Here is a 27157-nt window from a genome sequence, read left to right as displayed (position 1 = left end):
CCTGCAAATTGATTCCTTTTCAAGTATTATATACACGCAATTCCCTTTTAAAAGTTACCATTGAATCTGCTTCCACCGCCCTTTCAGGCAGCGCATTCCAGACCTTAACAACTCGCTGCGTTAAAAAAAAGTTCTCATCACCCTTGCTGGGTTTTTTTTTTGGAGAATTTGCCCTATTGTGTATTTGTAAAAAAAAAACAACAGGATTGGATTGACAGGCAGTTTTCCACATGGAAGAGTGACGTTGAAAGTCAGTTCTGCAGATATTTGAATGAGGAGCTGTTCCCTTGTTTGCAGTTCCTGTGTTTGTGGCAAGGTGTTGAAGCTGGCTGTGAGCTGACAGGATCCTGACCAACAGGAACTCCCAGCTGCCCCGTCTGGCTGACGGCTCTGAACAGAACGGGCGAGGAAAGCAAACATGAGCTTCAGAGATCGGAGGCTCCCACCCGTCAGACACACCATGAGCTTCTCACACAAGGCGAGTATCAAATCGCCGGGGAGGCGAGCAGAGGGCTTGACCGTAAATTTGACAAACGTGCGGCGGCAGGAAAATACGCCAGTTCCTCTGTTTTGGCGCTGCAGGAATTGGAAAATGCCTGGTTACAGGAAGCCGCCATGTGGCGTATCATTACCGCCATTGTTCAAACTCCGTATGGGATGTTTAACAGGTAACTCTGTGTCAACAGGGGGTCGCTGGGCAACAGGCGGACCTACTGTCACAAATTAGCATTTTGTTTTGCGTATTTGTGCATAAAAAAATGGCAAATTTTGACATTCAAACAAAATGCAGGACTCAGGAGGGGGGTGGCAAGAGAGATTGTGGTTTTGATCATTTACAATGCTTCACCGTGGACAGGTCTTGGAGCAAGCCTCGCTCGAAAACAGGTTTACGAAATGTAAAACTAAACTCATCTTGACTCAGTGTTTGAGGATTTGCCAAGAACCAAATTATACGTACCCACGTCTACTAGGTAAATGCATTTATAGAGGGGTGATAAATAGGTGAAAGGAATGGACACAAGCCATGGGCGAGCTAGAGGTGTCTGAAAACTTATTTGAAAAGGTGAAGAGCGAAGGGGAGGAGTTTGGGGAGGAAGTTTCAGAGATTGGGGTACAAGGAGGCTTTGGTGGGGAGGGGGGTAGCAAAGTGAAAAGGGATGCACAGAAGCCCGGAGCCAGAGCACGCAGGGTGACAGAAGGCTGAAGGAGGCTCCAGAGGTAGAGTGGAGTGAGGGCGCGGAGGGATTTGGAAGATGAGTACGAACCTGTTTCACACACCTCCCTGGCAAAAGCTGGACCTTAACGGGGGCAGGCAGAAAGCTCAGTGGGCTCACACTGTGAATTGGGATGGCAGACCCCATATAAAAGAAAGACTTGCATTTATATAGCGCCTTTCATGACTTCAGGACGTCCCAAAGACCTTCACAGCCAACAAAATACTTTTTTTTTTCGAAGTGTAGTCACTGTTGTATTGTAGGAAGCTCGGCAGCCAATTTGCACACAGCAAGATCCCGCAAACAACAATGAGATAATGACCAGGTAATCTGTTTTTTTTTCAAGTGATGTTGTTTGAGGGATAAATATTGGCCAGGACACCGGGGAGAACTCCCCTGCTCTTCTTCAAAATAGTGCCATGGGATCTTTTACATCCACCCAAGAGAGCAGACAGGACCTTCGTTTAACGTCTCATCTGAAAGACGGCACCTCTGACAGTGCTGCACTCCCTCAGTACTGCGCTGGAGTCTGCCCTCTGAGGTGGATGTAGAAGATCCCACGGCCACTATTTCGATGAAGAGCAGGGGAGTTATCCCCGGTGTCCTGGCCAATATCTATCCCTCAACCAACATCACTGAAACAGATTATCTGATCATTATCTCATTGCTGTTTGTGGGATCTTGCTGTGTGCAAATTGGCTGCTGCGTTTCCTACATTACAACAGTGACTACACTTTAAAAAATACTTCATTGGCTGTAAAGCGCTTTGGGACATCCTGAGGTCGTGAATAGCGCTGTGTAAATGCCGTATGATTTGCCGACAACGCAGCACTCCCACAAATGCCATCTTAGGTTGTTTGCTCAAAGTGGGGCTTGAACCCGTGACCTTTCGGCTCGAGAGGTGAGAGTGCGACCAATGAACCAAGCTGACATCTAGAACGAACGGGGCGGGGATGTGGGAGGGAGGAAGCACAGGCTGGCAAGCGCACGCGAGAAAAAACTTTAATCAGCGAGGGGTGCGGAGAAAAAGAGAAAGCGACTCCTGGTTATCATGTGTCTCGCTAGGAAGTAAAAACAGAAAAAGCTGGAAGTACCCAAAAAAACGTTTGTTTCAGGTGCTGATCGGTCTACCACACACTTAGAGAATTCTCTCTCTTTATTTAACTCTCACTTACATGTCAGTTACACATCAAAGGCAAAATACTGCGGCTGCTGGAAATCTGAAATAAGAACAGAAAATGCTGGAGAAGCTCAGCAAGTCAGGCAGCGTCTGTGGAGAGAGAAACAGAGTTAATGTTTCAGGTCCAAGACCTTTCGTCAGAATTGTCATTTACAAATAACCGGGATATCCTGCCGAACCCGGGTGAAACGACCTAATCTGGTAAAGGAACACTTGTGACGCTGTACAGCCAGAGGGAAGGATTAGTGATGGTGAGATCCGTGGCACAGAGAGGGAGAAAAACAAGGGATCAGAGGCCAGCTTGTGCACAGCCCATGGTAGCCACCGACAGCAAATATGAGTTTGGTGTTGCCACCAACTGCTCAAGACCCAATGCATCAGAAGCAGTGCCACAAAATCTCAGCTGACACTCCAGTGCAGTGCCGAGGGAGCGCTGCACTGTCGGAGGTGCCGTCTTTCGGATGAGACGCTAAACCGAGGCCCCCATCTGCCCTCTCAGGTGGATGTAAGAGATCCCAAGGCACTATTCAAAGAGGAGCAGGGGACTCCTCCATCAATATCACTAAAACAGATTACCTGGTCATTTATCTCATTGCTGTTTGTGGGATCTTGCTGTGCGCAAATTGGCTGCCGCGTTTCCCTACATTACAACAGTGATTACATTTCAGAAGTATCTAGTTGGCTGTAAAGCACTTTGGGACATCCTGAGGTCGTGAAAGGCGCTATATAAAAGCAAGTTCTTTCTTTCTTTCTTTGTAAAAACAAACCAAAGAGTGGCTGCAGGTGAAATAATCAGAAGTCCACCGCAACATGAGGCAAGCAGTCAAGAGAGGAGGACAGAAAAAGGAAGAAAATTAAGGCGGGGGTGGGGGGTGCTGGTGAGGAAAGAGAGGAAATGAGACTGATATAAAACCATACGGTATAAGTTTGAGTAGAACTTACCGTATGCACATCACGTGATATTTAAACTTTTGACGCTTAAGTTCTCCAGAAACCGAATCCCGCCCAAAAGGGAAAAACTTACAGCACAGACAAGGATTCAATCTGGAACTTCTGGTCAAATGGCTCAGTAGTACACTGAGTCAGCCATTAGTGGGACCCAGTTCCTCAAATTTATAGCCCCCTCCCATTCTCTGATAATTATCTCTTGCCTATGAGTTTTGAATCGTCATAGGTAATTTACCCTTGATAATACATTTTCAATAGCAATGGTGTCCAAGATGGAATTCTCTGTTCCCTTTCAAAGATTTCTCTCTATGTTTGAAATAGCTTCTGAGCTGCATAGCAAGACATGTCCCTACCTTTCTCTTCCAGCCTGACAAACATTATCTGCTTTTCTCACCTATCAGATGGTGATGGACCTGCTATGCATTTACAGCATTTTCTGGTTTTTATCCCAGTACGCCATATGGGTTTAATATATTTTGCAGCGTGTGAAAATTTATTAACTGGGCTCAGCGCTCGGGAGGAGCAGAGGTTAACCTCGCCAATCTTCTTCCCATCCCACTCACCCACTACCCCCTGGGACTCATACCAGTGGATTAATCATGGCCCATCTGCATTTCCCTCCAGAATGTCCGTTCACTTGTGAACAAAGTCCTTGAACTATTTGTGGATGATTGCATTGACATCCTGGCTTTGACTGAAACTTGGCCCATGGGTGGTGACACCTTGTTCCGTACCGAAGTCTTCCCCCCCACCCATACTGTCCCCTCGATGGGGGTGTGGCCCTCATCAAGACATATGAGGAGAGGTTGAGTAGATTGGGACTCTACTCATTGGAGTTCAGAAGAATGAGAGGCGATCTTATTGAAACATTTAAGATTGTGAAGGGGCTCGATCGGGTGGATGCGGTAAGGATGTTCCCAAGGATGGGTGAAACTAGAACTAGGGGGCATAATCTTAGAATAAGGGGCTGCTCTTTCAAAACTGAGATGAGGAGAAACTTCTTCACTCAGAGGGTGGTAGGTCTGTGGAATTTGCTGCCTCAGGAAGCTGTGGAAGCTACATCATTGAATAAATTTAAAACAGAAATAGACAGTTTCCTAGAAGTAAAGGGAATTAGGGGTTACGGGGAGCGGGCAGGAAATTGGACATGAATTTAGATTTGAGGTTAGGTTTAATCAGATCAGCCATGATCTTATTGAATGGCGGAGCAGGCTCGAGGGGCCGATTGGCCTACTCCTGCTCCTATTTCTTATGTTCTTCTCCCTTGGTCCCTCTCCATATTTCCTTCGAGCACCCAGCCTTGTTCCACCCCTCTCATCGCTCCTTTAAAATACCTGTTGACTTATCGGCTGCCCCAATCCCCACCCTGGGCTTCTCAGTTATTTTCCCTCCTTTCCCCTCCCCTTCGCCTCTGCACTGAGTGAGTCCTCACCCTCAGTGATTTCAATCTCCATCTCTACTCCCTTTGCCCTCTCTCCTCTGAATTTACTGCCCTCCCTGGAACTCTTGCTCTATGTTTACCCCTCTACCCATTACTCACAACCACCTTCTCTACTTTGCCATCTCAGTCAAAGCCCTCTCCGACCATTTCTTTGTATCCCTCATCACCTACATCCTCCCACCTACTTCCAAGCCCCACTTTCTAATTGATAAAATGGGGAATGGGCTAAAAAGTGGCAGATGGAATTCCATGTCAGTAAGTGTGAAAAAAAAAAAGTAACAGCAGTAATTATACTCTAGGCTCGGTGCTGTGGAAGAGCAGAGGGATTAGGGTATAGAAATTAGGGGTTGGGGGTACAGATTCACAGGACATTAAAGGCAGCACCTGAGGTTGGCAAGGCTGTAAAAAAGAAGCTAATGGAATTCTAGATTTTATCTCAAGGGGTATAGAATATAAAAGTAAAGAGGCAATAATGAAACCATATAAACCCTTACAAAGGCCATAGAATACTGTGTACAGTATTGGGCTCCACCCTATATGAAGGATATTGAAAGGTTACATCGCAGATTCACTAGGATGCTGCCAACCTAGTATGGGGATGCTGCCCATATGGGGAAATACAAAAGACAACTACTTGAAAAATTGGGTCTTTTCGTTCAAACAACTCAGGTTATAGTGCAGTATGATAGAAGTGTTTAAAATAATAAAAGGATGGACGCAGTCATTTTCTAGTAGTTGAGGGGTTAAGAACGAGATGTCAAGGATACAAGGTTAAATGCAAGAGATTTAGAACAGAGGGCAGGAGAAACTTCTTCACACTGAGAGCGGTGAGGCTGTGGGAACTCACTTCCAGGGTTAGTGGTTGAGGCAGAAATTAGGTCAACATTCAAGATTAGATTGGATAGGTGGATGAAGGAAAAGGGGATGAAGGGACATGGGAACAGGGCAGGTAAACGTGATTAGAACTATTTGCTCATGTGCAGGGTAAACACTGACATGGACTGGATTGGCCTATTGCCGTGTTGTAACTTCTATGTATAACTCCTTGCTCCAAAGCCATAATCTATCGCTCCAAACGGAGCACAGTAACTTGAGGCAAATTTTAATGATGCTAACTAAATTAAACTTCTCTCTCTCTCTTGCTCCCCGCCCCTACCCATGCAATAGGTTTCACTGGTCATGAATCTTAATGTCGGGGGTCAGATCTACAGCACAACACTGAGCACCCTGAGGAGATACCCGGGATCCAAACTGGCCGAAATGTTCTGCAGTTGTACCAAAGTAACCGTAGACTCCAAAGGGAGATACTTCATCGACAGAGATGGAACCTACTTCAAATACATCCTGGAATTTCTGCGGAGTCAGCAGCCGCCAACCCAGTTTGTACAGGAAACCTACAAGGAGGCACTGTTCTATGAAATCGAACCGCTGGTGAAGCTGCTCGAGGATTCGCCTGAAATGTACGGTGAACATGTCGGTAGGCAGCAGTTTCTAGCAGAGGTGCCGGATTACGGAGAGAACGTAGAAGTGATTATCCATCTAGCCGGGGCCGACGGTGTGGCGTCCGGCCAATCCACGGTGATGGTCTGCATCATCAAAAACAAAGAGGATGAGGCGAAATATCTGGAGGCCATCAATGATCTAGGCACTGGCAAGGATACTGTGGTGAAATTTGGCCCCTGGAAGCCTTCTCCATCTGTCTCTGACTTACTGTACTGCATCAAACTGGACACAGAGAAAAGGGGATACAGAGTTTCTTACCAACCTTACAAGACAGGGTGAAGGCTGCTTTCCTAGTCTTGCAATTTGCTCTACGAGTTTGTCTTCACTTGGTGGTGATACATTGGTTGCAATCAATGGCTGATTGGATGGAGCAGGTCAGGAAAATCTCCTGGGACCAGTTAAATGCCAAAGAGGCTGACGTCCCTTACTCTAAATCATCACTGTAGTAGAATAGCATGTTTCTGTTGATGCATAATTCATCCTGATCCTGAGCTGTCCAGCCAGAATGTTCGATATGCACTGAGCGATACTTTAGGATGTCGCTCCAACATGGGAAGTCAGCATTTTTGGTAAGCTAAAGCTCGCAGTAACTATCCTAGTCGATGGACTATCTATTATTGAAGATCACACCCAGAAGTGTCACCGTTGAAATCTGTTAGCATGTGGTGTATGTTGGAGAGTCAGTGAACACCTCTGCAATTTCTAGCCACGTTCAAAAGTCCAATTGTATTGGGCTTGAAGTATAAAGATAATGAAAGTGATGGGATCTCAATGGATTTAAACTCCATCATGTTCAGTCCAGTGTTCCAAATCCACATTCTTCTGGAGCACCAGACAGAAGTGATTGTCCTTGTCCTCTATGTTGCCCTGTGTGACAGACCAAGAGGTACCAGAAAGGGATGCCATGTGCATGCATCCAGATGTCCTGCAAAAATATTCTGCACCTAAACCAGGATTCATACAGATGTGTATTTCTCTCTTGGAGATTGATGAATGTAAAACAGCCTTCCAAATTCCCATTGGGAAGATTTTGGAGTGTGGATAAAGGGTCTTGTAAATCCATTTGTTTGCTTTCTCCATCAGATGTCATCAATCTCCTGGAACCTGATGATGGATCATCCCTTATAGTTACGGTAACACTATATCACCCATGAAGGAATGTCTATCTTCTCTTCGTTTGTCTTAGATTGGTGCATATATCTGTGGTCCACCTCATCAGGTTCTTGCTTTCCTACTGAGGAACAGGACGATAATGCTCTTGTCCATTTCCAAGCATTAGTTGAATCAGAAGTACTGGAGAACTACAGTGTGGTATTTTGTCAGCTCTCTAGGTAATGGAATCCTCATTCAATTTTGAGAAAGCTCGACCCAAACACCAACAACTTGCATTTATATAGCGCCTTTAACATAGTAAAACATCCCAAGGCGTTTCACCGGAGTGTTATCAGATAAAGATGGACACTGAGTCACATAAGGAGGTATTAGGACGTGACCAAAAGTTTGGTCAGAGGTAGGTTTTAAGGAGCGTCTTAAAAGGAGAGAGAGGTAGGTTACAACTGTATATTTCAGAACCACTTTTACGGTTCTGCAGTATGCATTGGATTCACCAAGTCTGGCAGCCAGCATTGCCCAGTTGGAAACAGGCGTCATCAACAATTGCACCAGCACTGCACTACAGCAATAATAAAAGCAACTTTGGGGAAAACAGTGCTTGGATATCACGAAACTCTGCTTGAACAGTGCTGTTTTCTTGCCTTAACTCAATATAGGAATGCCATATTTTCACATCTCAGCCTCAAAAGTTCCAGCGCCTCACGTTGAAGAATTATAACCACTGAAGTTAGCTATTACTTCCATTGCCATAAATCAATTGCTTTTATAGGTGAGTGGATGGCTGGGGTTGGAGGTGCATTCTGTGTCATTCATCCCATTTGCATTGAAGGAATAGGGAATCACAGGAGTAGGCCTTTCAGCCCCTCAACCATTCAATTAGATCACGGCTGATCAGAACCTCAACTCCATTTACCCACCTTAGCTCCAAATCGCTTACCCAACAAAAATCTATCAAAAATCCAAGTCTTGAAAGCTCCAATTGTCCTGACATCCACAGCCTTTTGGGGGAAGAGAATTCCAGATTTCAACTACCCTATGTATTTCCTACAACAGTAACTACACTTCAAAAAGTAACTGATTGGCTGTAAAGCGCTTTGGGACGTCCTGAAGTCATGAAAGGCACTATATAAATTTGAGTCTTTCTATCTTTACCCTTTGAGTAAATCAGTGGCAACTAAGAAATCCAATCACAAAATCCCTGTCAAGTGATGGTGTCAATAGGCCTGCGATGTTAAAAAAGAAACACTCTGTTGTCCTGTACTCGTAGGCTGACCCCAGATTGTCTGCAGCCTGATCACCTGACGAAGGGGGAAGCCTCCGAAAGCTTGTGAATTTAAAATAAAATTGCTGGACTATAACTTGGTGTTGTAAAATTGTTTACAATTGGAAAAAGAATGGCAGCCTAGTGCCAGCAGTGCCAGCTGTTTACATCAGGTGCCACCAGCTGCACTGTTACATCCACAGAATTACGTAGAACGTACAGCACAGAAACAGGCTATTCAGCCCAACTGGTCCCTACCGGTGTTTATGCTCCACACGAGCCTCGTCCCCACCACTCTATCAGCATATCCTTCTATTCCTTTCTCCCTCATGTGTTTATCTAACTTCCCCTTAAATGCTATTTGCCTCAACTACTCCTTGTGGTAACGAGTTCCACATTCTAACAACTTTTTGAATAAAGAAGTTTCTCCTGAATTCCCTATTGGGTTTATTAGTGACTATCTTATATCTATATGACCCCTAGTTTTGGTTTCCCCCACAAGTGGAAATATCTTCTCTGCGTCTACCCTATCCAGAGAATACTTGGAAAACCATAGCCTGTAGTGCTTCTGGCTCATCCATTCTTTCTTTTTGCTACATCTCACCAGTGTTAAATTAATATCAATATATACACACACACATACACATCCCTTTGGCTAATTACAAATTTAAAATTCAAATTGGTTTCTCTTTAAGTAAGAACAGAAACAGTCTCAAATATTGACGATTCCTCAGTTTGGTGAACCGAGTTAAGGTGGCATAATCCGGGTGGTTAGAAGAAATATTTTTCGGCAGACTTATTAGGAGACGGAATGGTTAACCATAAATTGCTATTTAAACCCAGTCAACTATGACACTTAAGAGGGAATTGAACACTTGGAGAAATATTAAATGCAGGGTAAGAACAGGTAGAAGGGATTAGTTAGCTCCAATGTTATACATGATTCTACGATTACTTCCACTTTCTTTAAAAGTTTACATAGAAATTACAGCACAGAAACAGGCCATTCGGCTCAACTGGTCTTTGCCGGTGTTTATGGTCCACACGAGACTCCTCCCACCCTACTTCATCTATCGCTATCAGTATAACCTTCTGTTCCTTCCTCCTTCACGTACTGATCCAGCTTCTCCTTATCTGTTTTATATAGTCGTTGGACTTACGGTAAAATTTCTCCAAATCTTACAATTAAAATTCTTGTCCGGTGCATCTTTTTAAATTGTTAAAATAAAAGAAAATTACCTTTCATTTTGAAAGTATATTTCCATCTTCTATGTGGAGGAATAAACACCCATACAAAACCAAATCAACTTGGTCTTCATTTCGAAAAGGACTTTCTCAACAAAAAAAATTCTTGCTAAAATGAAAGCATTAGGTTTCAGCATTTTTATGACAAATTTACAGTTGTATTTATACGAAAGAAAAAAAAATACGGCAGGTAACAAAACATCAAAAAAGAATGATAAAAATCATTACAGGTAAAGCTTTCAGCTAAAGGGGCAGGAAAGCCCAGCTTATCACAATGGATCGGACCAGATTGTAGCAAGATCACAAAACAATAATCATCAGAAAAAAATAATAAAATTGGCACCATTTTGAGCATTTTTTTAAAAAAAAACTTCATATACAAAGAATGTCTTCAATTATTTAATCAATACCGACAAGGTTTCTCAATATAGCAAGGCGGAGTTAACCCTTTGAGCACTGCTACTAATTTTATTTAATTGTCCAGCTTTTGGAAAAAAAATATTTGATACCTCTTCAAAATAAACTGAAGGTCCCTCTCTTTAAAAAAAAAATTAAGGAACAATTTACATACAGTTACCAGAAGTTTAACTGCATTTTTGTAGGAACTTTCAAAATGTATGGAACATTCTTGAAACAAGTTTACAAATGCAATAAACTGGTCATTTGTCTTGTTGCTTTGTGTGGGATCTGATCTGCGGCTGCTGCATTTGCCTATAAAACAGTCACGGCACTTCGAAGTAGACCACTGTAAGTGAGATGCTCCAAGATCACGTGACAAGGGGGCTTGATATAAATGCGAGTTTTAAAAAATACATATTTTTAGAAGTCACATTTTTGGATCTTAATGGCAGGTAATTTCATTTGCGTCTCGTTGTTTTTGTGTACAATTTTTGTAACTTGGACAAGAATAACATAAGACAGGAATGGACTGATCAGAGGGCAGGATATTTGCCTCGAATCTCAAGTCGGACCACAAACTGCACAATGCACACTGCCAGCGTGACCCATTTAAAATCCTCAGCACCTCGAGCCTGTTCCGCCATTCAATTAGATCATAGCTAATCTGTATCTTACTGCGTGGCACCCATTTTAAGGGCATTACATGCAGTCAGAGACAGGCACGTGGTATAGTCCCTCCACCGATGTAATGGGGGCAATCGCTGTGCCTCCAACGGTCTTCAGGATTCCAAAAGTGGCTTTTTTTGGGGGGGGGGGGGGGAGGGGGGCAACAGAAATGCAGCCCTCCTTCCCGTTGCCCTTCTGACCCTTAACATTGCGATAGTGCCTTGTTGGGTGACCCCGACATGTTCTGGACGTGCGGGTTTCCACAGCCACCGGGGCAAATTTGCCAGATTCGCCATGTCTAGGTGCCGGTGCAGCTCAGTTGGAAACAGGCTTCATCAACAGCTGCACCAGCACTGCATCAATAATAAAAGCAACTTCAGGGTAAACAGTGCTTGGACGTCACGGACCTCTGCATGGCCTTGACCTCTGTTTTCCTGCCTTTACTCTCAAATACAAGAATGTCATTTTTTTCCCACATTTCAGCCTCAAAAGTTCCAGCGCCTCATGTTCAAGAAACAATTATAACCACTGAAATGAGCTATTACTGCCCTTGCCATAAATTAATTGCTTTTAAGGGTGGGTAATTGGTTGGGGATTGTGTGTGGGGGGGGAAGGGGAGGAGGATGAAGATAGGTACAGTGCATTGTGTCATGCAGCACGATGGCAGAACTGGTTTTGCCATCTCAGTTAAAATACAGAGTAGCTATGATCTAATTGAATGGTGGAACAGGCTCGAGGGGCTGAATGGCCTACTCCTGTTTCTATGTTCTTTAGCCAGGCCATTTAGGATGAAAGGCATTACTCAAGAGAAAGAGAGAGGAATAGGGACAAGAATGTACCCATTTTATTAAACCCCACCCCCCCGCACTTATTAAAAATAAAAGTCAATAAGCACTAATGTTCGGTGCAAGTCATTTATCTGTCCTCTTCAGCAGTGAATGAAAAGTGCTTTGACCAGAACCACTGGGGTCAGGGCAGAGAAACAACAACCAATAAACTGACTTTGGTTTCCTTACGTCACAGGTGACGAGCACAAATGGAGGACACTTCCTTCTGCGCTAAACCTAACAGGAGGCAAAGTGTCTTTGCCCCCTCCCCAAAATGAAAGCTGCATGTGTCCACTCAAAGCCAATCAATCAAAAAATTGTGCTTCACCAACAGTAATTGGTTTTGAGATCAGGGTGCTCCATTTTGTACCTTTTTAATAAAACAAAATTGACTCGAAAGTGGTTCTTCTAGAAAGAAAAATCACTATCCAATGGAAGGCACGTTCCATTATTAAATTCTAGCTCTGAAACATCGGTGTCAGCAGAATAAAAAGCTTTGCTTGTCCAAAGCAAACGCATGACTGCAATCAACTCCCGTGCACCCTTCCCAAAATGATGCAGTACTATTATTCAGTTGGATTATAAGGAATCTTAAAAATAGATTTTTAGGTTGGAATGGTGGACAGAGTATCTTTGGAAAAATTTGCAGGGCTATGGGGAAAGAGCACGGGAGTGGGAGTAATTGGATAGTTCTTTCAGAGAGCTGGCATAGGCACGATGGGCTGAATGGCCTCCTTCTGCACTGTGTTATTCTATGACCTCCCTGCCCCAGCACCACACTTTACTCTGCAGACATAGTTTAAATGGCTGTTCTGCCTATATTTGTTCAAACTCCCAGCGCTGGGGAAACTGCCCTGTTTATATCAGGGAGGTGGATTTCACAGCAGGCCAGGATAATTATTCAATGGTAACTCGCAACTTCGTTTCAGCCGCCTGATGATTGGGAAAGCGCCTGCAAACATTAGCCAGAGGGCATGGTTGTCTGTGCTGCCAGTGACTGTACAGCCAGGATGGGTGTTGCTGCTTAGACGAACCTCGTCCAGTTTTTGCTACTCAGGTCAATACTGCTCTCAGAGGTAGTGTGGCAAATTAATCCCAGCATAAATTGCAGTAGAGCCTGCTGAATTATGGATAGTTAGCGTTACTACCACATGGAGTAGTTGAGGCGAATAGCATAGGTGCATTTAAGGGGAGGCTAGATAAGTACATGAGGGAGAAAGGAGTAGAAGGATATGCTGATAGGGTGAGATGAAGTAAGGTGGGAGAAAGCTTGTGTGGAGCACAAACGCCAGCATGGACCAGTTGGGCCGAATGGTCTGTTTCTGTGCTGTAAATATATACTTTCCATATGTGGGTTTTCAAAACCTTGTACTCTCTCCCACTCTTTACCCTCATCAGACTGAGTATTCGGGTGATTATTTACCAATTCAAACAGACCAAAAGGTGGCCAGGTTTGATTCCAGACTTGTGCTCAATAGAGGTAACAGTTGGGACACTAATCATCACATTTTGTTTGATAATTGCTCCTGTGAAGCGCCTTGGGATGTTTTACTACCTTAAAGGCGCTATATAAATGCAAGTTGTTGTTATTGTATTAATGCCAATGAGCTAGACAGGGAGAGGGAATGAAAAAAAATATATAGCCAGGGATCCTACTCCCGACTTCTATGTAGCAATTCCTGCTGGAAAGTGCTTGCAAGTGGACACTGGACAAGGACAGGATTGGACTTGGCTATGATTCTCCTCTCCCCCACCTGGCCCCCTCACTGTCTAGTCATAAAAAAAATAGCCACTTCGGTGAGGTATGGGAACCCACAGAACCATATCCTAGTAAGAGTCTGCACTTTCAGCAGAGGCGGGAGAAAACCGACTGCTCCCGAGCTCTTTGCCAGAGGGTGGAGTTAATATGTTGCTTTTAACACCACTGAAAGTGTTAGTTTGCCTCAGTCGGTACCACTCGCTTGGCATTCGGAAGGTTGTGGGTTCAAGACACGAGAGCTCTAGGCTGACACTCCAGTGCAGTACCGAGGCAGTGTTACATTATTAGAATTGCCGTCTTTTGAACAAGATGTTCAACTGAGGTCCGATCTGCCTGTTTAGGTGGATGTAAAAGACCCCATGGCACCATTTGAAGAAGAGCAGGGAGCTCTCCCGGTGTCCTGGCCAACTTTCATCCCTCAACCAACATCACCAAAACAGATTAACTGGTCATTTATCTCATTTGATGTTTGTGAAAGTGTTGCAGTTTTCAGAAAGGGGTGCTCCATTTTGCATCTTCAAAAATAGAGTGCAAAGTGGTTCTTCTAAAAAGACAGTCACTGTCCAATGGAAGGCATAGTCTATTATTGAATTCCACATCTGAAACACCAACTTTGGGAATAAAATATTTTGCTTGCTCAAATCAACTGGAATGAGCTCCCATTTACCCTTCCTGAAAGGATCCTGGTACTCAGTTACATTATAAGGAGACTTACAATAGGTTTTTGGGATGTCCTGTGGACACGAAAGGCCCAATATAAAAGGCAAATTCTTTATTACACCACATTCATTGCTGGTGTGTTCCAACCAAGCTCCATTGTCTACAATAAACAAGCGAGCTGGAAAGTCTGCTTATATAAATCAAACAATGTCCTCTGGTGATACAGCTATCTTGATGGATGAAACTGCCACACATAAACGCAGTCTTCTTACATTTTCAAAACAAACTCCAATATACCAAAGAAGTCATGCTGAACTTATCAAAGGATTTCCCTGGTTTGAAAAATAAAACTGGTGTAAGTAGGGAGCAGTGTACTTAGATATTGCCATTGAATGAAACATTAACAAACATCAAGCTTAAAAATTAGCTTTGGGTTTGAACAAGTCATCCCCCCCCCATACACATAAAACCCTTAAATTCTTTGAATATGATTATGTAACATCTTTTAATAAAACTAAATTGGTCTTGTCGCTAACCTTTAGTGTGTTGGTGCAGAAACAAATCACACTTTAGCCAATACATTCTAGCACTGTGTGATACATTTCTCTTGTGATGCTTTTAATTCATCACCTGCAACCGAACATCCCTCACACTTATCTCCACCAGTGGCAGGCCTGTAGTCACCAGTGCATCACCCTAGTGTTATACAGCTTAAAAATGCCACAGATACAATCATGTTAGGGAGGACAAACCTATAATTGTTTCTGCCTGGTGTCTTATCAGTAAAAGTGGGAACAGTATGAAAATTGCACACTGTCTCGGATATGCTTTACTGAAATCTTAAGTCAGAACAATGGACTTTTTGAGAAGCTTGAAAAGACTTGAAACTGCAGAAGCCCCTCTGTGCACACCAAACAGCAGCAATGAAGCACACAAGTAGATGATGTATTGTTATCTCTGTGAATTATTTCTAAATCAGTGACATAATGTGGATGAAGCTTGAAAAGAACAGTACTCTATTGGGTGGGTGGTGTGGTTTCAGAAACACTGGAAAGGGAGGGAGGGAGGGGGGAGAGGGGGGGTGAACATTCAAAACATCTCTGTTTGGTGAATGTAAAAGCAATCACTCAACTGAAGGACATATCCAGTGGATCTATCACTGGCTGGCTGAGGGAGGCATGCATCATCATCCTTAGCCACTTGTAGATACCTGCCCTAGTGAACAAGCACAACTCAGATATGTGATGGGTTTTTGTCATTACCAAACTTGTAAATTTCCATGGAAAAAACGCACAGTACCTGAAAGGTCGCTCCTCACTCAGCTCAATAACCACCACCCCCCCCACCTCCAGTACTTAGCCTGGATGAAGTCTGGTTTCTCCTCTCAGCAGATAAACTGCTTTTTCACCCAATACTCACCCTTGGTTCTCTTGCCTTACAAACGTGATGTATGTTAAGGGCAGCAGTTTTCAGACCTTATCACAGCGGCAGTCCAACTTATTAACAACTCTTTCATGCTATCAACTTTTCTAAGTTAACAGATGGCTGCAAGTGGACGCCTCAATATATTCAGAAGAAACTAAAACTTGAATAATGAACCTTTTAACCAGCAACACAGAAACACACAGACTTTAAGGGTATTAGCATCAAAAAAACTCATTAAATGTGAGTACATTGAAACTTGCTCGTAACAACTACCTTTAGAAGCAAGTGATTTGCCACAACCAATCCTGCAGATTTCTACACTCACCATGCGTAGCATAATATTTGCTGGTCGAGCATCACTATTTTGCACATAAAAGTCCCAGAGGCAGCGAAAATACTGGTTTTCTGAGAGGATCTAAGCTGTAACAAATCACTTTCCCTAATGAGAACGTATCTATAGGTATTCTCCAGGCTCTCACTTCCCCCGACTCCCTCCCCCCACCCCCGACCAACCCCGCAACATCCTGTTAAATAAATTCCCCGTATCGTAGAGGTAGTAATCTCACAGCACAGAAGAATTGCAGGGACCCCGCCATCTAACACAACAGGTGGCAGCTCTGCTGCTAGTTTTTTTTTCCCCAATCGGATGGTGCTCAGCACTGCTTACTTGAAGCTCTAATTAGAGAAAGCTCTGTATATTTAAGAATGAACACAGGCAGAGCTGCCTCTTGTCAGGTTTGCTTCAACCAGTACTTCGCTCATTGAGGAACTCAGTAGCAGTGGGCAGGGCAGCCAAGCTGCCAAAACATTGTCTCAATTTGCTGGTTTTGCAGAAATCGGTGCAGCCTACTGAAACAGTGGCCCAGATTTTAAACCCCCCCCCCCACACAGAAACCAAGCGGGCGGTTAAAACAAGGGCAGTCACTTACCCCCCTCTGATCCCATTGCCTTCTCGCCCCCTCTCAAATTCTGCCCCTTTAACATACTGCAGGTACGGAGATGTATAATCTGCTGCAAGTCTCACACACGAGTTCCACCAACTTGTGAAAATATTTAATCTGGTCGCACTGCTGGCTAGGATACATCCTCGGTGGCAAATTCACTGCCCAGTGTGGAACTGAGCCAGAGAGACCAGGCAGGTCCCATGTTCCACGAATGGTCGTTGCTGAGCTAGCTGGTCTCAGCAGGGCAACTGAAGAGGGCACTACATCTGTCCTCGGTACCAATGGGCTGGGAGGGAGCAGGAGAAAAAAAAAGGGCTAGGTCTCTCTCCTGATCGCTATCTAGTAACTCCTACATTTCTGCACACGGGCAAATGCAGACAGGCTTGAGTTGGCCTGCAACGGTCAAGTATTGACACCTACTTTCTAAGCTCGCACAAGGATGGCCAATTGGGCAAGGTACAGCAATGCCTGGGGAACTGCACCCAAGCAAGAGTCACGACCTTCAGGAGACAAAATAAAGATTAAATCAAATTGAAACTTGCGTGGGTGCAGTTATTAACACGTCAGCTTTCTGATTTCTTTTTGTAGGGAGTTTCCCCTGACGGCACTCCGTACATTGGCAAAAGCGCATTGCTGGCTGACCTGTCTGGGAGGACCACGAGTACAGCGCACCAGCAAGCTGCAGCAAAACGGCAGACACCAGTGGTGGCTCGTTTAGTCAACAGAGTACTATGAGCAGTTTTGGGCACCGCACCTTCAGAAGGACATATTGGCCTTGGAAGAAGTGCAGTGTAAGTTTACTAGAATGATACCCGGACTTCAAGGGTTAAGTTACGAGGAGAGATTACACAAATTGGGGTTGTATTCTCTAGAGCTCAGAAGGTTAAGGGGTGACCTGATCGAAGTTTATAAGATATTAAGTGGAACGGATAGGGTGGATAGAGAGAAACTATTTCCGCTGGTTGGGGATTTTAGGAGTAGGGGGCACAGTCTAAAAATTAGAGCCAGACCTTTCAGGAGTGAGATTAGAAAACATTTCTACACACAAAGGGTGGTAGAAGTTTGGAACTCTCTTCCGCAAACGGCAATTGATACTAGCTCAATTGCTAATTTTAAATCTAAGATAGATAGCTTTGTGCCAACCAAAGGTATTAAGGGATATGGGCCAAAGGCAGGTATATGGAGTTAGATCACAGATCAGCCATGATCTTATCAAATGGCTGAGCAGGCACGAGGGCCTGAATGGCCTACTCCTGTTCCTATGTTCAGAGGCACCCAGAGAAACTGCCATTCAAGGAAGCTGCACTGCAATCAACGGCATTGGCAGGGTTAAGCTACAAGATAACCCATATGGTATTAGGAGTTAAGATACAATGCTTACAGTACAGATAGATCTCATTATAGCATATATGTTTGAGTTAGTTCAACAGAACATGCTTCCTCTAAGTATATATATCTGTGACATTTCAATCAAACTCATTCAACTTGGTACACTTGCCCAGGATTTATACCATCCTGCAATATCTTACATAAATAGGCTCACCACCACCTTCTCGAGGGCAATTAGGGATGGGCAATAAATGCTGGCCTCGCCAGTGATGCCCACATCCCGTGAACGAACAACAACAAAAAAAGGCATTGCCCATATGGAACTGAGTCACACAAATCAGAAGGTCCCAGTTTGACAACTGGTCCGATTTGGGTCAGCTAATTTCAGCCAGGGCGATGGTTGGGGCATTGTAAGTGGCCTCGAGTCCTTGGTCGTGGGAGTACGGTGAAGTGGATAGAAAAAGATGAAATCAGTCAGGGCTCTCACTCCCCACTGGAAAGTGCGTGTACGCAGTCAAGAGCAAGGATAGACCAGACTTCAGTGAGGCCCCACAGTTCAACTAGTTTACTGACACGCGCTGAGGCCTGTCACTGGAAGTGCCAGTGAAGAATAGGCATTCTTTGCAGCACTTCAAACAAGTGGCCATTCTACAGGCCCGAGCCTCAGAGCAAGCTATTTGAACTGGAGCCTCAGCCAAGCCTACAGTGGGGCGTTCTACTACGTTGAAGGTGCTTTATAAATGCAAGTTGTTGTTGTCCTAGCCTTGACACAAGATGACCTAGTCTTCAATTATAAAGACACAGCGGGGCTGTATTTTCCGTGGCACAGTACCCCAGCAAGAGTCGGCATCTTCAGGAGAGATGGGGAGAATAACGTCACCACATGACCGCGAAGTTTATGCCAGTACATGCTAGGGTCCCAAGCGGTACATGACAGGTCTTCAACGATGCTCTGCAAATCGGGGGACGTTAGCATAAAGATTCTTTTGCACAACCAGAGACTGTCAGCACTTAATTTGGCCGAGACATTTGATATATTACGTAAGCAGTAGCAAAAAAACAGGTGCCAGAATCCAACATTTCTGAACTGATACAGCACCCTGACAGCAGGTCAAGTTAAAATCATACCCTTTGTAGTAACTGCTAAGTTCACACTTTCATACAGAGTACCGTAGGGGGCGATTAAAAATGATTGTAACAGGACATAGCTGAACAGAAATTCCAGAGTGCCGGCTCTACGCAGCAAGTTTGTATAAACAGAGAGTTTAAGAGCAGTAAGTTTAAGATTTGCGGGGACAATGTTGTGTGCGAATAAAGCAAGAAATATAATTGGCGGGGAAAATTTTCTGTGACTAACACATTCTTTCGATTTCCGATTAGTTCATTATTTTTTTTAAAAAAAACTTTGCTCTGCGAACGCACACAATTTCATTACTCTCCACTATAAAGGTTACAGAGCGATTGAAGTTTTCAGAATCGTCCCAAATGTATCTTTTGGGCGCAAGAGAATTCATTTTGGTACTTTGTGCTGGAACGAAAATAAATAAGTGCTCAAAGGGTTAAAGAAGGGGGACCCTTCCTCTCACTGATTTTGCAAAATAGTTACTGAAGACAACAACAGCAGCATATGAGAGAGAAAAAGAAAAAGAAAGAGAAAGAGATGGTAATGTTTGGATTGGGATGGGGAGAAGCAAGGCTCCAGGCAGGGCTCAGAATTTGCTGCAGTACTTTTTCGCCATGGTAAACTACGCACTGGGGCATCCTCAGATACTACGAGCACTTATCAGCTGGATAAGGCAGGATTGGATGTGCCTTCTGTGTATACCAAGTGAAACAGCCGCCTATGCAGCACAGTGATACACAGAGTTAATACTTATAGATGGTACTGTATGCAGTGTTGTCAATAGGCTTATTTAGCAATTGATATCTGTACTTTACAAAAAGGGGGGCCGGCAGGGGGGTGGAAATCACACTTAAGCCCATACGTTTCAGTATCGAGCAAGATTCTCAACTCACCGGACCTGTAATCACCTGCACTTCACTCAGCTGAACAGCTCAGAACGTTCCCTCCAGACACAGCCCGAATTTCTATAATCTATAATTGCACGGCAGGGGGATTTCCACAGTTCAGGCAGACTGGAATACGAAAATGTTAGATACTTTACTGAAACTCCCAGTGATAACACTGCTTATTGGCTGTCTGTCACAACCTCTGGTCAGTAATTTTTTTTTTGTCTCAGGATCCTGCGATTAAAGAGAGGCATATGTATGTACATTGGAGGGTGGAGAGGGGAAGGCAGTATACAAGGTCAAATACTTTACGTTGCAAGTATTTTCTCCAACCAAAAGATTCCAGTTTAATACTGGTTACATACCAGTTGTTGAGGCTGATTTTGGTAGGAGAGTATGGATGTCTAATGTTCAATATATGAAATAGTGGTCGATAAAGGTTGAATTACAAATGTCTAAATCGTTCAGCGGCTCATCTAGAGCTTGTAAGCATCGTGCAGGAGAACATCACAATGTCATCAGGGTGAACTTCTATACAAACTGCCTGCTCCCTACAAGTAACAACCAGAGAGAGCGGCCAGCAAAGCATAAGCACCAGCCCCCTATAATATTCCACGTTCCCCACCCCATCCACTATTTTCTTCCCCTCCTGCTGGGGTACAGGTTCTGCAAGTGCCGGTCACCTGTTACCGAGGCAAAGTGGCCGGTCTTCATCTGTGGCACTGGGCAGCTGCTCGATCGCGAGGGGCATCACAGCGGAGCGCAAACTCATCTTTCACCCGGTATCCAGACACGGGAACTTTCCAGCAGAGGTCACTGGATAGCGACTGGGAGCGGAAAACTAGTCTAGATTCCCCCCGTGCCCCCAAACGCGGGGGAGGCCAATCATGCAACTCCTTTTCTATCTCCCCGGCTGAGATCAGCTGAACCAGGATAGGCAAGGAATGAAATCTGGGACCTTCTGATCTGCACGGCTCAATTGCATTCTGCCATTACTGTATAAGCAGCACCACAGGGGAGCTCAACATTAAGCAGCTGTGATAACACTCAGAAAGGTTTACTGCCTCTTTAAGTAGCTAGGTCGGAGCCCAGGCACAGCTGTAATTCATCCACTCCCAATCCATCATTCATATGTAAACACATAAGCTACGATTTCATTTTCATCCCCATTTCTACAGAGAAAAGTGGTTGTGACAGTTTGAAATCGGGGGCACTGCACTCTCTCACCGAGGGAGGAAGACTGTGAGGCGTATCTGCAGGCGTGTGAGAGTTAGTAATTAAGTTTGCCTATTGATGCATCATTGGTGACCAAATCTTGCTCGTTTGTTTCAGGGAATGGGGAAGGAATTTCCCAGAGCTTTCCCTGAAATTGTCCACAGGTTTTTCCTCTGCCTGGAAGTCAGTAATTCCAGCATTGTGCTGCGCAAAGTTGCACTGTCTAATGGACGTAAAACAGCCAGCAAAGAGCAAATGGTCAGTCAGTTATTGCTACAGCTAATGGGAAAATGGAAGGGGGACACTTAAGTTACAGGGAAAGCAACTTCCATGTTCTGACACCACAAATCAACGTGCACTTTTTCTTAAAAGCAGGGATATAATCATTTCATTAAAGAATACAAAGATGGATTAAAGTAGCCTGTATACAGGACAACGGATTTACTACCACTGTACTAAAAAAGTCAACTGTTAACAACATGTATAATTAACATTCATCTTATGCTTTTGTTCAGTACCCCTGATTTGACAAATGTTCTCTCGAAGCACATCGAGTTGAGGTACTGGGACAAAAAACTACTTTTAACAGGTTTGTGAGTTACGATGATCTGTATCAGTGAGTTTGACACTATCTGAAAGTGATACTTTACATATTTTATATATATATTATATATATAAAATATATATTATATTTACTTTCATTCAGATAATGGGAATATTTCAAGCAAGCAAAAGCAAACTTTAAAGAAATAATTCTTCTGCTTTACCCACTTTAGGGTCAGACTTGGCCGTGATAACGTCCACAGTTGAATAGCCTGTTGATATTTACCACTCACTGTCTGGGTTTGGGGTAGGTGGGGGAAGGGAAATATATCAGTGAAGTTTTGGTACAAGATAAAGAGGAGTGTTTGATAAAACACAGATAAAACTACCTGTTTGATGATCCTTCCCCACCCCATGTTCACACTTTCTTGGTACAGTTAGACCCTGTACACACACCTCCCCCCACCATCCGTTTCCATTCCTTTAGAAGACACCTCAAAGTACCATAGCATCAGGTATGTTAAATTAAGCTTTAAAATGGACTGCAATCCCACTTCAAATCTCCAGTAGGTTAGATGCACCAGTGCTAAGCATAAAGTTCATATAGAGGCACCTGGGAAGAAATGATCTATATAAAAGAAAAAAAAAATCTAAAAGTAATGATCTGAGCACATGGGGGATTTTACCGCAACATGACTGCCAATTACAGTGTCAATACACCATGGCAGTCAATCGCAGTACCGCTGCGCACTACGGACACCACACTATAGTTGGTCGGGAACAGAAGATTTTCTAAATGATCACCACCTAATGGGAGTCCCCTGCACACGTGACTACAATCGCTCTTTAACTCAAAGCGCTAAACGTCATCTACAGCTAAAATTTGGTGTTCTTTCAGAAACATTTTGGATGCAGGTACATGACGTACTAAGTGGTGTCAGGACACTACACAACATACTTAAAAAGTCTTTTTTTTTTATGTATAGATATATATATATATATTTTTTTTTTAAAAAAGACAAGAGATTAGAGGGTCAAAACAATCATTCTGGAATGAGGAAGAATTTTCTTTTTTTTTTCCCCCCTTCACCTGCCTGTTGGGAAAATTTTGAGCCCTGAATTAAGTGTCAAAATTTTTCTTTTTAAAAAAAAAACCCACAATGGACCTTTTCTCAACTGAAATTATACAGGACCAAAAAAACGCAACTACAGCAAAATAAAAACAAGAAAAAGGAAACCTACAGTATTAATTACCTCAAAATTGGTCATTTTATGGGGTGTGGGGGAAGCGGGAAAGTGGGCCAAAGAGTGAGCGGGAAAAGAGAGAAAGCGGGTGCAGGAGAATCTTGCTCTCTGGTGTAGTGAGGGGGGGGGGGGGGGGCGGGGGGGAGCAAAACAACCAGAAAAAAAAAATAAGACACACAATAACTGGCCTGATGTACAGCTACTATGGAATAAATTATTTAAACTAGTGTAAAAAGAGTCCTTATACTTGTTCATTATTACAAACATATTCTACAAGGTCAGTTACTCCCAAGAGGTCGTCTTCATCCTCCTCGCCTCCTTCGCCTCCTGCTCCCCCTCCTGCTCCCGGTGCCGGCCCTGCCTGTGGGGCCACCCCTTCGCAGGCTCCGTTCAGCGCCGGGCTGGGAGAGGGGTTAGTGTCCTTGGCCGTTTGGTTCTTCTCGCCGGTTCTGCTGATTACGCTTTCCGCCGCCTCTTCGGGGCTCTGTCCGTTGGTGGAAGGCGGTTCCACCGGGCCGCAGTCCAAAGAGCTGGCCTCCTTCTCCGCCTCCTCCAGCTCCTCCTCCGCCTCCTCCAGCTCCTCCTCGTCGTCGCTCATCAGCCGGTATGTCGGCTTCTTGCTGCAGTCCCGGGACGGCTTGGGGGGGAGTCTGCTCGCCGGCGCCGGCGCATCATCATCATCATCCTCATCGCCATCCTCTCCCTCCTCCTCCTCATCCTCAATCCTGTTCAGGCGCTTCCGCTGTGGCCGCTCCTTATCCCGCTCTTCATCTGAACTTCTGCTCCCGGAACTCTCTGGAAAAATAAAATTCATTTTGCTTCACATAAATTTGACTTTTTAAAAAAAAAATGATCTATAAATAGAAAGTTTTGCTGATCAAGGTGAGTAATGCTAGTTTGTGAGGAACTCCTGCATCAGGAGAGATGTAGAGTAAAGCGCCCTCTGCTCTGCCCCAATAAAGTGCCTTGCCCTGCCCCCCCAACCTCCCCAAATCCAAAAGAACCTACTGCACCTGTGTGGTATTCGCCATTTCCCATACCAGCCATCCTGTGGCCTCTCGTGAGTGACATTCCCGAACTAGGGGCAATTTCATGCTGTGGCTCCATGCCCACATGCAACTGGACTGCAGCTACTGGAACTAATTAACTAATTGCAAGTAGACCCTTGCAGCCAACAGCGCAGCCCCTTTAAAAACAGAATAGGGGGCTGCCACCTCTCATACTCTGGATATGTGCCCGATACACCGTTTCCTCCAGGCTGCAGAAACGGCATGCGGCCTGAGCATAGGAGGGACGAAAGAAGAAGAAACAAAGAGACCACGGCTATTAAAGGTAACTTGTGGTACTGACTTGAGCGTTTAGGGGGTGGGGGTGGAGGCAATAGGTTGGGTAGAGGCTGTGAGAAAGAATTCTACATAGTCCGTAGAACAAAAATGGACTTTTCCTTTTTCCATGGTTTTTCGTCATATATTAGACCCCTTTCCTCATTCTATTTTGAGGTATATTTCTTTAAAGTACCCTTTCTGTGCAGGTTCAAGTTCCCAGTCAATGAACAGCGGCGGCAGTAATTCAGCACTGCACCTGTTACAACACAACACAGTGGTATAAGCAGGTAACGACAGCAATTAATTGGCCTGGACCAAAAAACTAAATTAATTGCAGAGGGGAAATGAGGAGAATTTTTTTTTAATATGCAGAGAGTTGTGATGATCTGGAATGCGCTGCCTGAAAGGGTGGTGGGAAACAGATTCAATAGTAACTTTCCAATGGGAATTGGATAAATACTTGAAAAGGAAAAAACTGCAGGACTATGGGGAATGAGCCGGGGGGTGGGGGGTGGGAAGTGGGACTAATTGGATAGCTCTTTCAAAAAGCCAGAACAGGCAGGATGGGCCAAAGGGCCTCTTTCTGTGCTGTATGATTCTATGATTCCTTACAAGTAATCGATTCCATCCCAACCCACTTATTTAGTTTTCAGATTGCAGATGATGCTACGGTTTTCATTTATCACTCAGCAAGCGTAACTGTGAAAGGAAAAGCAGTTTCTTGTCCAGGGAGATTAGTGAAGCCTTTCACTTTCATGTCACTGGTGCAGTCACAGAAACGGGAAGAATCGCAGCTACTCTGCATCGCGTGCAAATTACAGGCAACGGAAAAAAGCAGATAAAAAAAAATAACATCTTAAATTTGCAGCACCCCAATGACTCACTGGAACGGAACCATATACAGCAGCGTCCAGGTTTGATCCTGGAATTCGTTGATCTCAGGCGAGGTAAGCAGGAGTACGACATGTTGATGGGGTTAGATGAAGTAAGGTGGGAGGAGGCTCGAGTGGAGCATAAACACCGGCATAAACCGGATGGACCGAATGGCCTGTTTCTGTGCTGTAAAATTTTATGTAATTCAATGTCCCTAGGTTGGGAGGGGGGAAAACAATAAAATTCATCTGGGATTCCCTCTTCCAATCCAGTGATCCCTGATGGAAAGTGGAGATGCAAGTGTCAGCCGAGGGCACAATCGGTCTCGACTGAGATACCTCCCAACCATGGACGGCCTACTGACACTCGCTGCCTATGCTCTTGTTTGAAGATTGGCTGCTTACTGCCGGGAGCCAGTGACTTTAGGAGGGGAGGGGAGAGGAAGGAACAGGACAAATCCTTTCCTCTTTAGGTTCCCCAATTTTGTTTTCCTGCTAACTGAATGAGCAACCACTCCCAAGACTTCAACAATGCACAGCCAGGAACAGGTGGCATAGTAATTCCTTAAGGAGCATCACAGTGGGTACAGCACAGGAGGAGGCCATTTGGCCCATCGTACCTGCTCTTTGAAAGAGCTATCCAATTAGTCCCATTCTCCTGCTCTTTCCCCGTAGCCCTGTAAATTCTTTCCCTTCATGGATTTATCTAATTCCCTTTTGGAAGTTACAATTGAATCTGTTTCCACCGCCCTTTCAAGCAGTGCATTCCAGACCATTACAACTTGCTGCGTAAAAAAAAGTTTCCTCATGTTGTCTCTGGCTCTTTTAGCGATCGCCTTAAATCTGTGTCCTCTGGTTACCGACCCTTCTGCCACTGGAAACAGTTTCTCCTTATTTACTGTATCAAAACCCTTCATGATTTTGAACACCTCTATTAAATCTCCTCTTAACCATCTCTGTTCTAAAGGAGAACAATCCCAGCTTCTCCAGTACCCCCACATAACTGAAGTACCTCATCCCTGATACCATTCCAGTAAATCTCTTCTGCACCCTCTCTAGATCCTTCCTAAAGTGTGGTGCCCAGAATTGAATACAATACTCCAGCTGAGGCCTAACCAGTGTTTTATAAAGGTTTAGTACAACTTCCTTGCTTTTGCACTCTATGCCTCTATTAATAAAGCCCTGGATCCCATATGCTTTTTTAACAGCCTTCTCAACTTGTCCCACCACCTTCAAAGATTTGTGTACATAAACCCCAGGTCTCTCTGTTCCTGCACTCCCTTTAAAATTGTACCATTTAGTTTTAGTCCGTCGACACCTCCATCCCCCACGAGGACAGCCTGCGGGCCCTCTGCTTCTTCCTTGAACAGAGGCCCAACCAGTCCCTATCCACCATCACCCTCCTCCGTCTGGCTGAACTTTTTCTTACGTTGAACAACTTCTCCTTTGACTCCATTCACTTCCTCCAAAGAAAAGGTGTCGCTATGGGAACCCATATGGGTCCCAGCTATGCCTGCCTTTTTGTGGGTTACATGGAACATTCTTTGTTCCAGTTCTACTCAGGTCCCCTCCCTCACCTCTTTTCCCGGTGCACTGATGCTGCCTGCTCTCACCCCAAACTGAAAAGTTTCAAAAACTTTGCTTCCAATTTCCACCCTTCCCTCACCTTCACATGGTCCATCTCCAACTCTTCCCTTCCTCGACTTCTCTATCTCCATTTCTTGGGATAGACTGTCAACCAATATTTATTATAAGCCCACCGACTCCCACAGCTACCTTGATTACACTTCCTCACATCCCACTTCCTGTACATAAGAAATAGGAGCAGGAGTAGGCCAATCGGCCCTTCGAGCCTGCTCCACCATTTAATAAGATCATGGCTGATCTGATCCTAACCTCAAATCTAAATTCATGTCCAATTTCCTGCCCGCTCCCCGTAACCCCTAATTCCCTTTACTTCTAGGAAACTGTCTATTTCTGTTTTAAATTTATTCAATGATGTAGCTTCCACAGCTTCCTGGGGCAGCAAATTC

At 44.4% G+C, this 27157-nt stretch overlaps 2 protein-coding genes across 4 annotated transcripts in view; one reads left to right on the top strand and one right to left on the bottom strand.

Moving 5' to 3' along the window:
• The first annotated feature begins 5941 nt into the window (after positions 1-5941).
• Positions 5942-6565, top strand: LOC137322635 (BTB/POZ domain-containing protein KCTD14-like). The gene is given in 1 exon segment (XM_067985541.1): positions 5942-6565. A coding segment is annotated over 1 exon segment (624 nt).
• A 3463-nt stretch (positions 6566-10028) lies between these two features.
• The window catches only part of rsf1a (remodeling and spacing factor 1a), an 83741-nt gene continuing 66612 nt past the window's right edge, over positions 10029-27157 (bottom strand). For 2 of the 3 annotated variants that reach the window (XM_067985626.1, XM_067985625.1), the window contains exon 16: positions 16161-23722. In XM_067985626.1, the coding sequence (XP_067841727.1) occupies positions 23169-23722 (554 nt within the window). In that variant the 3' untranslated portion in view covers positions 16161-23168. Of the gene's footprint in view, positions 14549-16160; positions 23723-27157 lie in introns of those variants that run through there. The other variant, XM_067985627.1, reaches the window with a different exon arrangement.

Source organism: Heptranchias perlo, chromosome 6 (assembly GCF_035084215.1).
Source record: "Heptranchias perlo isolate sHepPer1 chromosome 6, sHepPer1.hap1, whole genome shotgun sequence".
Classification (NCBI taxonomy): Eukaryota; Metazoa; Chordata; class Chondrichthyes; order Hexanchiformes; family Hexanchidae; genus Heptranchias; species Heptranchias perlo.
The sequence above is the reverse complement of the archived record's forward strand: the minus strand, read 5'-3'. Positions and strand labels throughout refer to the sequence as shown.